Genomic DNA, 10875 nt, shown 5'->3' with positions numbered 1-10875 from the left:
GCGTTTTATAAAGCTGAGTCTTCTCATTGGACGCTGTCACTAGAGCGCATCTTCATGGGAATGACGACGCGTGTTGAAACGTCATCGTCACACGAATAGGTTAGGTCGGACAGCGTTTCGTACTACTTCGTGCTCCACTAGCCCAGCCCGCACATGGGTCTTTGACGAATCATTTGTGTGATTTTTCTTACGGTTCTAAACCTATACAGTTCGTTACGGACCAACGAAGAATTCATCTTTACGAGAGTATACTAATTTAAGGTAGAGAATCAGTGTGATAATTACGCTTTTTATCATCTTCCTGGGATGTTAACCTACGAGTTAACTTGTCACCTCTATTTCTCGGATAAACATCCCATCTGAAAGTTCCTCTCGCATATTTCATGATTGTCAATGATAAATTTATGCCAAATGGCATATCCCATGCATCCATCCTGTTATCTCTGCAATATTATTCTCAATGGTGCGATGTTGTACATTTTTGTTTTATTTTCATAGCGAGACATGGTGTTATCGTGTCGATTTTACAAGGAGAAGTATCCGGAGGTGGAGGATGTGGTAATGGTGAACGTACGCAGCATTGCCGAGATGGGTGCATATGTGCATTTACTGGAGTATAACAACATTGAAGGCATGATCCTGCTTTCCGAACTCTCCAGGAGACGTATCAGATCTATTAACAAGCTTATTCGAGTAGGTAAAACCGAACCGGTTGTCGTGATTCGTGTAGATAAGGAAAAAGGTGAGTGCAAATTTTTTTTATTATTCATCTATAAGATTTGTTTTTTTTTATAATTGTTGTATTTTCCTATATTTAAAAAATGAAATAGATATATGTTTAAAATATGACAGAAATGAGAAAAAAAATTTTAACAGTTCACTGCATATAAAGAACAGATCTATAATTTGTAATGTTTTATAATATGAATAAATCATGGTCTTAGGTTACATTGATTTAAGCAAGCGTCGCGTATCTGCCGAAGATGTGGAGAAGTGTACAGAGAGATACGCTAAAGCTAAAGCTGTTAATTCAATTTTAAGACATGTAGCAGAATTATTGCACTATGATAATGATGATCAACTAGAAGAGCTCTATCAGAAAACGGCCTGGCATTTTGAAGAAAAATACAAGAAGCAAAAGGCATCTGCTTATGACTTTTTTAAACAATCAGTATTGTAAGCAGAATTCAGCCACATAACAAAACATTTAAGGATGTGTATCAGGATGTATACATATTTTTGGATACAAATAATTTTAGGGATCCCTCCATTTTAGCAGAATGTGGTCTAGATGAACACACAAAGGAGGTGCTGTTAAATAATATCAAGCGGAAACTCACCTCGCAAGCGGTTAAAATTAGAGCAGACGTAGAAGTAGCGTGTTACGGCTACGAAGGGATCGATGCTGTGAAAACTGCGCTAAAGGCTGGCTTAGCTCTTTCCACCGACGAACTTCCCATAAAGATTAATTTAATTGCTCCTCCGTTATATGGTACGTTCTATATTATCTTTCAAATTAATTGTACATGTATCAAGTGATGACATTGTTTCTTAATGGATCTTCAGTTATGACGACGTCTACACCGGAAAAGCAGGACGGTTTAAAAGCATTAGGTGACGCGATCGAAGTAATACAGAATAAAATAACATCGCTCGGAGGTGTATTCAATGTGCAAATGGCAGTAAGTTTCATGAATAAGTTTTACATATTATATATTTACATATAATATTTACATATTATAACATTTATATATTCGTTTGAGTATTATTAAGAAATTTTTTCTTTGCAATATTAGCCAAAAGTCGTTACCGCAACAGATGAAGCGGAATTGGCACGACAAATGGAACGAGCTGAACTCGAAAATGCGGAAGTTGCCGGTGACGATGAGGAAGAGGTCGAAGGAATGGAGGGTGATTTCAGCGGTGGCGAAGGTACTGAGCATAATGGCAAAGGTATCGAACAGAATGGCAAAGGCATAGATCAGAATGATAAAGAAGATATGTCCGATGAAGATAATTGAATATAAATATATAATTTGTGAGATTAATAAAGTACACATTCGGTTAACTGTCAGATATTCGCATGTGTTTTTTAATCGCAGCTAGAATTTAATTGAGCATTCTACTGCCTCGCTGGATATATCGACGCGATTTTTCATTAAATATGAAAATACATGGTGTAAAAAATATACTGTAATTTATAGAAATGAAATTTTCTACTGATATATGGTATATAATAAATGATCTGAAGACAGGTGTTTTTACTCTTAAATGAAAACTCCAATTATATTCCAATTTTTCAGAATTATCCGTTAAGTTCAATCTAGGAAAACAATCTAAGATAAGATAAAGAAAACGTATATAAACTTGCATAAAATTGTACTTCTGATAATATTTATGTAATAGATGTTCGGAGATATAATAGATTCGAATCTTTTTTTACATTTTTATTAAAACTTTGTTTTAATGACACTTTTATTCATTAGCAATTGTCACTTCCACCTCTACACCAGGCTCTATAGAAATACTGGTGATTTGTTTCACAATCTCTGATGGCGAATACAAATCGATGACTCTTTTATGAATTCGCATTTGAAAGCGATCCCAAGTCTTTGAACCCTCACCACAAGGTGTTTTACGGGTCGTTATTCTCAGAATCTTTGTGGGCATGCGAACGGGTCCTTTAACTTTCAATTTCTGTTTCTTAGCTCCATTGATCAATTCCGCGCATACTAAAGCAAACAGAAATAACATTGAGTTATTCAGCATTAGGTTTATACCAAGGTTATACCTGCATATACAAAGATCAAATTTTATGAATTAATAAAATGAATAGTATTTTCGAATATTCTATTCACCTTTTTCAAGGGAACGAACATTGCGCGACGTGAGAGTAATTCTAATTCGATGAATGGGAGTGACTTCTTGTCCTGGTTTTTCAGGATTGTCCACTTTAGTCGTTGCCTAAAAAATACAAAAATATTGATCTATACATTTTCTCCATTGTATATATTTTATTTTTAATAACTATGTTCTTTTTTATCATATACATATCAAAATATTTGTATCGATATCGAAAATATCTTTGTCTCTGATGCTAGAAATCAGAGATCTCGGATGGAAAAAAAAATCGATTAATTGCAACGGTCAATTGGTCGGATTATTCAGGTGCGATCAATGATCAGGTTGATCAATTCTCTTTTTATCCGAGTCCTGGATCGATTTCTGGCATCGAGAGCACAAAGCTTAACAACTTTTAAAGGCACCTAACCTAAATCCTAACCAGTATCCGATTGTATCTTACGGCTGCTATAAATATATCATCTCAATGAAAAAAATTATTGTTTAATTGCCAATTAATGTTATATGAACCATTTACCATGACTGATTCCTCGTACTGGTCGAGATAATCAATTTGTATATGGTAAAACTGATCAGCGCTGAACCAGTACACCAGCACAATCCACGTGCACAACACAAGAGACGTCGGGACCAGGACTTCCGGTATCTTCTGATAAATGGAATATATTGTGCGCGCGCACATGCGCGTTTGCGCAAATTAGGTTATTTGTGCTTCAGTGAAGTAGGGTTGGTTTAAGGCCATTGCACGTGAAAAAACTTTAGTAGTAATCATAAGGTCGTAAGCGAATTGACCAAATACATAATCGATTATTTTTAGATTATAAGGAAAATAATTGATTCTGATTTCAATTTGCTTATGATCTTACGATTACGATTAAAATTTTTTCACGTGCAATAGCCTTTAGGGTTGATTTATGGAGGCCATAATCTAAAAAATTAACCAATCACAATCGAATTATAGAAGAATAATCGACTATGATTCGTCAATTTTTTACGGTTACGGCATAAATTAACAGATTACGGTCTCTATCAACCCTAAATTAAAATTTAACCTATCAGAAAAAAGAAAACTAATCTCAAGTTTAGTAAACTTTGTTCGGATTGATCAAATTCCAATCTAATCTCAATATCAATTCCTAGTCTGATTTTATCAACAAATTTAACAACAAATGCAATTGGTCAATTCCAATGGAATAATCAGCCTATTGAATTAATCAAAAATGGTGAAAGACATCCTCATTCGTCGAGAAATTTCGAATGTGTAATTCCGCTAGAACATTTTTTTTAGGAGAGTAACCTGACATCTATCCGCGACACAGCTACAATTTTTCTGTGATGAATAAACATATAAGTGTGTGTGCGCGCGCGGATATGATGCAAGTATGAGAACGATGTACATCATAAAATGACAACATGCTTAATAAAGATGTTGGCTTGACAAAGTACATCGACAGTGAATATATTTTACGTTGCAAGATGACAATACACGTATGTGTATATTAAAAGTGTTGACATTTTTTTTTCTTCCACTTTTGTCTAGAGAATTCGGAGGTATTTCTACCTGTTTGCACGTGAATACGCACTATTACTTTTTGACAATAAACTCTGATAAAATGAGTATCGCGATAATTCAAAGGCTTGTAATAGCGAGCTGCAGACATAAAATTGATGTTGATATATACCGGCGTATCGTACCATGCCTGAGCATTTTCCGAGCGAGAACAGAGTTTCCTGTACATGACGTGAGCCTAACACATAAGAGATATCTTCACGATTCTACGATTTGTTTGGAAAAGCTCCACTTGAAGGAAAACGTGAATGGTATCACAGACAACATATCTACATTACAAATAAAAAAGAGATCATCTAGAAGAAACAGAAGCTTGATAAATGATGGGTTTAAGAATCCAAAGCCTAATGTAAGTTTATCATGAGAAATTAGAATAGAGTTGCAAGTCTATAATAGAAAAAAAGAGAAAGTGGACATATTTACAGAAGAAATTTCTTTATAGACGTGGTCTGTAAAAGCCTTAGTCACGGCTGAGGAATATGATTTGGAAAATTTAGCTTATGGCCTGTTGGATCAACAATTATATATTCCTAACAAAATATCTACGTCAACTACTCGTAAGTATTTTTATTTTAGCTAATAGCAAATTCAACTATTCTATGAGATTATATATGAGATATCTAAATGCATTACCATAACTTCTTTGATAATATCATTAATATATTCTAATATATTCTATGTTGCATCAATTTTATATAATCTATTATCCATGCCACATAGGTCACTGATGACCCATGTAATATATTTATTATAATTGTTAAATAAATAATATTCCATAATAATGAAAAAAACTATAAAGTTATTATAAAATCACCAATGACTTATGGTATGAATATTTTAGTATACATCATAATTATGTATTAATAAAATTCAGAAAATTACTTTAGTTTTATGATTATATTTCTGATGTATATTTCTTTTTATAATTAAAAATCAACATGAACAAAGAAATATGTTGATATCCTGATAAATAACACAACAAATTCATTGTTGACTATACAATTTAAAATATTTTTATGCACTTTTACATTTCGATAATTTTATGTATAGCAGCATATAGTGAGTACTAATCTAGTGTAATGTGGACTATCGAATTTACTATGAAATTTCTAAATGTTTCAAGTTTCTTCGAAATAATATCAATGATATAAATGATTGCGCAAGATTTCACAAAATTTCGCGATTGTTCGAGATGAATTTGCATGTATTTGTCATTTTATATCACTTCTTTAAGTTTGTAATGCTCCCGTTTCCGGTTTGATTCACTTGACATGCTCTTATATATAAGCAGACGATTAGTCGATCATCAGTCGTTTTCATTTGCTCTGAATCGCCGGTAGACGTGAATGTGTTTAATTCTGCTTATTACTGTATTAAGACTGATGGTGCAACTGATATCTGTTTTATCAACGAAGATAACAATGCGAGGTTAATCATTTTGTAATGATACAATAAACAAAGAATAATCAAATGAAGTGATATCGCCAAAAATAAATTCTGACGCTTTAATTAAAAATATAAAAGATAAAATAATACGAATACACTTTGTATGTAAAGTTTGAGCTTAAAGCACAGTTCAGCTTGAAATGACGTGTGAAGACAAACAAGCGACAATGAAACTGCCTATCTCATTGGATTTGTCAAAGGAAGAATTGGAGGAATTGGTAGATAAAGCGAAGGATTGGGCACTCATGAATGGGATGTGCACGAGGTCGAAAAGAAATTTTGACAGAGACGTCTTACAATTCGCACCGTTCGCACTTTTTCCATCGCCGTTTCCTCGAGAAGAATTCTATAACGCTTGCGATATTCAAATCATTTTGAATGTACTCATACACAAAGTAGCTTACGATTACGAATTTTTGAAAGATACTTTACGAGAGACGATAAAGGTGGACGAGTTTACTAAAAACTTGTTTAAGATCTATGAAACTGTTCACAAAGAAGGAGCTGTTCAGAAAATATCTCTCGGTATGCTACGCTCAGATTTGATGTTAGACACAAGTTGCTTCGAGGAAGATACTGAAACATTCAAGTCTCATTGCTGCTGGAAGCAAGTTGAGATAAATACGATTGCTTCTGGATTTGGCTGGCTAGGACCTGTATCTAGGCAATTACACAAGTTTATCTTGCAAGAGCTTAGCTATACATCAGAGTTGAAAAATCTTCCTGAAAATAACGCACTGCAAGCATTATGTTCAGGCTTAATACAGGCTTGGCATTTATATAATAATTCACAGTATGTTTTTAATTTTTATAAATTATTTTTTAATAATTGATGAATTTGTATATCCAGTTTTGTGATACTGTCAATTACCAGTATATTATTTTACATTATCTACATTGGTATTGTTTATTATTGATGTTCTATTATGATTTTATATTGTTTTGATTTTTTTATATTTAAGAACACGCGATTGTTTACAGAGCAGTCATTTTATTTGTTGTCGAAGACATAACATATAATATTTGCGATCAACGTTTCCACGAATACGAAATACGAAAGCAGAATCCGAATATAAAAGTGATTCGCAGAAGTTTAACGCAATTGGCAGCTGCTGCAAAACTAGGTTCTCATATGGAACTGATAGTTAATAATCATGTTGTGGCAGTAGTTTACTATAGATCTGGCTACGAGCCCGGTCAATACCACACTGAAAAAGAATGGGATGTGAGGTTGCTGATTGAGAGGTCATTGGCAATCAAATGTCCGAGCATTCAATATCACTTAGCCGGCACAAAGAAGGTTCAACAAATTCTCGCAAAGCCCGGTATGGTAGCTCGTTTCTTAAAGGATGAGAAGATGATGACAAAAGTTAAAAAAGTGTTCACTGGTAAGTGATTGTTCTTTTTTATATCAAAATAATTTATGGAAAAAAGTTGATTGCATATTGCATTATATTTAACTGCAATAAAAACAAATGATATATCAATAAAAAAAAAATTGGTGTTTCAGGTCTTTATCCTCTGGACTTTGACGAACATGGGGATGCTGCTGTAAAAATGGGTATCTCGAATCCTCAGCGTTTTGTATTAAAGCCGCAGAGAGAAGGCGGTAATAATAATCTATATGGAATGGATATCAAAGATTTCCTAGAATCTGTGAAATCTGAGCGGGATCGAGTAGCTTGGATTCTTATGGATCGAATTTATCCACCAGTGCACAGAAACTACATTGTGAAATATGGAAACGGCATGGATTTTGAGACAAAAGAGTTGGTTTCGGAGTTAGGCATATTCGGTGTAATCATTGGAGATGATAAAAATATTATTGTTAACAAACAAGCTGGTCATATGTTAAGAACGAAATTATCCACCGATAACGAAGGCGGCGTATCGTCCGGGCGAGGTGTTTGCGACAGCCCCTTTTTAATCGACTGACAGCGCAATATAAATTGCACTGTAAAAATTATATTATGTGTTCCGCAGTTATCCTACAGTATCATTCGCTTTTCATTATCTCTTGTAGCAATACTTCAATAAGTTTGATATTCATGAAAATTAAAATTTTTTTAATATGCATTTATATCTGTATGCATTTATATCTGTATGCACAATGAAAATATATGTAAAAATATATTGATTAAATTTGCATATTTATTTACCAATGAAGATTTTTTTCCTATTTAGATCAGATTGTAAAATCTTTGTTGCTACTTCTGAGTAAGAGTTAATTAATTTGTACATTTTGGATTATATTTTTTTTTTTACAGCTTTACCTGATGTTATACATGCAGTGGCCAAGTACGACATAGGACACGAGTCTCGAGAGATCTTTTTTTTTCGAGAAGGTAGCATTGTTATGTGGAATATTTCCGATCTCGAATGCGGCAACCTATTGCAATTTTTAAGACGTTACGAGCAAAATCGTTACAAAGAAGAGATGGTTCATACCGAAAGCGAGTTAATGAATTATACTTATACGGATCCCGGGTACCTTTTTTTTCTTTCATTTTTGTTTTTCGTGAGATCTATATATAAAATGAATCGTAGACAGAAATAACTGAATGTTCTTAAAAAATAAATTTAGTAATTCCTGAAATCTAACAGGAAAAAAAGCCACTTGAAGGATGGTGATATTATTCTGGCGCAACAAGCTGGGATTCTGGACAAGTACACGTTTTCCAATGCCATGGCACAGTCAGTCAAGTTAGGCATATGGGAAGCATCATTAGATCGTTATGTAGATTCAATCGAATTTGTCACGGAGGATCTAAAAACTGGCAAGAAACTTCAGATGACGCAGCAAGAAGTACTAAGGAAACAGGGCGAATTGTTTGCTCTCAGACACCGGATTAATTTAACGTCGGATCTGTTAGACACGCCAGATTTCTACTGGGAACGAGACGATTTGGAAAACTTGTATCAACAAATTTGCGGATATTTTAGTATCGCAAAACGTACGAGAGTGAGTGTTTAAGACATATTTATTACTTTTTGTATGGTATTTGTATTTTTCGCATTTACTTAAGATACTATTATTTATGCAGGTGATGAACGAAAGATTAAATCATTGCGTGGAATTGGTGAGCATTTTGTCGTTGCATTTGAGCGATCGTCATCATGTTCGTTTGGAATGGATGATTATCATACTTATTATGGTAGAAGTGGCTTTTGAAGTTTTGCATTACATCGATCGGTACCTTGTAAAATAGCAATCTAATAACACTAATAATTCTGTTGGTAACACTAGGTAACACTGCTCGTATTTTACACAAAAATCAGATAATGTATAGATATATTATATATATTATGTATATATTTCTTAAATTAGTTTATTATATTAATGACATCATCACATTAGTGACATTTCAATCTAAAAATATAATATAATCTTTTAAATTTTACAATTCATGTCATATCGATTTGTTGCTACATTATATTTTATAGCAATGTTGAATTTTTTATAAATTTGAAACATTTATGCAAAATTTTAACGAAACAAAGCAATGACATCAATTGAACAAAATTCCTGTAATTATTAACTTACATAGTAATAGGATCATTCGACGGTATAAATTCAGAAATCTTTGATGGAATCACAAATTTATCAGGATTTTGTTCAAGTAGACAAGCTAGTAGACGTGGAACAGAGAGAACAGTACCAGATATTACCGCGGGAAAGCTTCTGCCGGTGGACGTTTGATAAGCGATCAGTAATCTCTTGCTAAAATAATCGCCATACGTGGATAGGTGACCGATTTCAATGTAGCGATTCATAAACGGCGACCACAGCTCGAAGGATACGCGCATTTCCTCGCAGATTTGTAATTCGGATATAGGTCGTATCACAACGCGATAATGGTCGCATAGATCGTCATATAACTTGCATACGATTTCCTTGAGTTCTTCGAATAGCATATTATAATCTTCATTCTTTGCATCTTTTACAACGACGAAGGTGTGCACCACGGACGCCTGGCATGCCGTTATCAAACCACAGGTGGGGGAATCTCGCGGCAATGGTGTGTACTGTCTACCGGTGGCAAAATACTTAAGTGGTAAATATTTGGGATTAATCAACTGTTTCGTATGCAACGCTAGGAAAGAAATCAAGTTTGCGCCGCCAACTAAATGCATGCGATTCGGCGAGCCTCTTTCGACCTCGTTATGATTCTCTATCATGAAAGCAACCATGGGATCCTCGTGATCCAAACCAGAGGCTTCTACCAGAAGACTACGGCTAAAATCTGTACCAACCATTCTGATCATATTATTTTCGTCGAAAACTCGACCTGCGTGTGCTAACACAGCGAGCTCGAACCAGGCCGCGTTATTGCTTAAATAATAATGGAGAGGATTCTTGTACTCTAACAGGTCTAGGTTCATTCCGATCTCGATATGACTCTTCCTGTTTTTTTCTGATATGTCGGACACATTGCCAACACTTTTCAATATTACCGATTCGCCAACAGGTGTCCTAGGATCTAACTCATTTGGTAATTTCAAAATTCTGCATATCACATCTTCATCCAGATCCCAGATCACTTCCTTTACCGTTTTTAGATCTTGCCGTACGACATTAAGCTGAGTGCGTAATTTAAGTATTTCTTGTTCCTGCTCGGCAGTACGCTCAGTGTTCTCCTGCAAACTTCTTAAGCGTTGTGCGAGTTTTGTGTTGTGGTCTTCCAACGCGTATCTATCCGCGACCATCTGCAGATAAAAATTCCATGCTTCTTTCAGTTGAATAACGTCTACATCTATTCCGCGCGACGTTAGATTTTCCTGCAGTTTGTCCAAATTGCCAAATTTTTCGTCGAAATCTAAGTACGGCGATAAATACGCAAATGATTTGTAAGCGTTATTGCCAGAAATATAAAGTGCCGAAATGTAATTTTTCTTGAAGTTCATCGGAAAGAAAGCTCCTCGACGAACATTGTGAATCAAAATTCTATGTGTGTGCTTTAAAGCATGAGTGAATCTATACAAATTATTGGCCATTC

The 10875-nt window shown here is 34.4% G+C and overlaps 4 protein-coding genes across 8 annotated transcripts; 2 read left to right on the top strand and 2 right to left on the bottom strand.

The window, feature by feature from the left end:
* The first annotated feature begins 91 nt into the window (after positions 1–91).
* On the top strand, positions 92–2254 carry eIF2alpha (eukaryotic translation initiation factor 2 subunit alpha). The gene is made up of 6 exons (XM_011649651.2): positions 92–261; positions 499–742; positions 945–1176; positions 1260–1492; positions 1567–1682; positions 1797–2254. The coding sequence occupies exons 2-6, from the start codon at positions 505–507 to the stop codon at positions 2019–2021; spliced, it is 1044 nt and encodes a 347-aa protein (XP_011647953.1). The 5' UTR covers positions 92–261; positions 499–504; the 3' UTR covers positions 2022–2254.
* A 178-nt stretch (positions 2255–2432) lies between these two features.
* On the bottom strand, positions 2433–3559 carry RpS20 (ribosomal protein S20). The gene is made up of 3 exons (XM_011649650.2): positions 3380–3559; positions 2859–2964; positions 2433–2732 (listed from the first exon to the last, which is right to left on the bottom strand). Exons 1-3 carry the CDS (start codon positions 3542–3544, stop codon positions 2476–2478), a joined length of 528 nt encoding a protein of 175 aa, XP_011647952.1. The 5' UTR covers positions 3545–3559; the 3' UTR covers positions 2433–2475.
* A 219-nt stretch (positions 3560–3778) lies between these two features.
* Positions 3779–9180, top strand: LOC105434064 (glutathione synthetase). 5 transcript variants are annotated; one of them, XM_011649648.3, is made up of 6 exons: positions 3779–4304; positions 4403–4781; positions 4875–4989; positions 8146–8365; positions 8483–8840; positions 8923–9180. In XM_011649648.3, exons 1-6 carry the CDS (start codon positions 4276–4278, stop codon positions 9085–9087), a joined length of 1266 nt encoding a protein of 421 aa, XP_011647950.3. In that variant the 5' UTR covers positions 3779–4275; the 3' UTR covers positions 9088–9180. The 5 variants fall into 5 exon arrangements, with proteins under 5 accessions (XP_011647950.3, XP_088939396.1, XP_088939395.1 ...); XM_089083270.1 differs by having other exon boundaries at positions 3779–4315; XM_089083271.1 differs by lacking the exons at positions 3779–4304; positions 4403–4781; positions 4875–4989 and adding exons at positions 4996–6671; positions 6860–7266; positions 7389–7781.
* On the bottom strand, positions 8842–10873 carry LOC148934976 (serine--tRNA synthetase-like protein Slimp). The gene has a single exon (XM_089083272.1). It carries the CDS (start codon positions 10871–10873, stop codon positions 9419–9421), a length of 1455 nt encoding a protein of 484 aa, XP_088939398.1. The 3' UTR covers positions 8842–9418.
* Between the last annotated feature and the right edge of the window lie 2 nt (positions 10874–10875).

This window comes from Pogonomyrmex barbatus, unplaced genomic scaffold (genome assembly GCF_055798465.1).
Source record: "Pogonomyrmex barbatus isolate J1 unplaced genomic scaffold, ASM5579846v1 scaffold7, whole genome shotgun sequence".
Classification (NCBI taxonomy): Eukaryota; Metazoa; Arthropoda; class Insecta; order Hymenoptera; family Formicidae; genus Pogonomyrmex; species Pogonomyrmex barbatus.
This window is presented reverse-complemented; position numbering and strand designations above follow the sequence as displayed.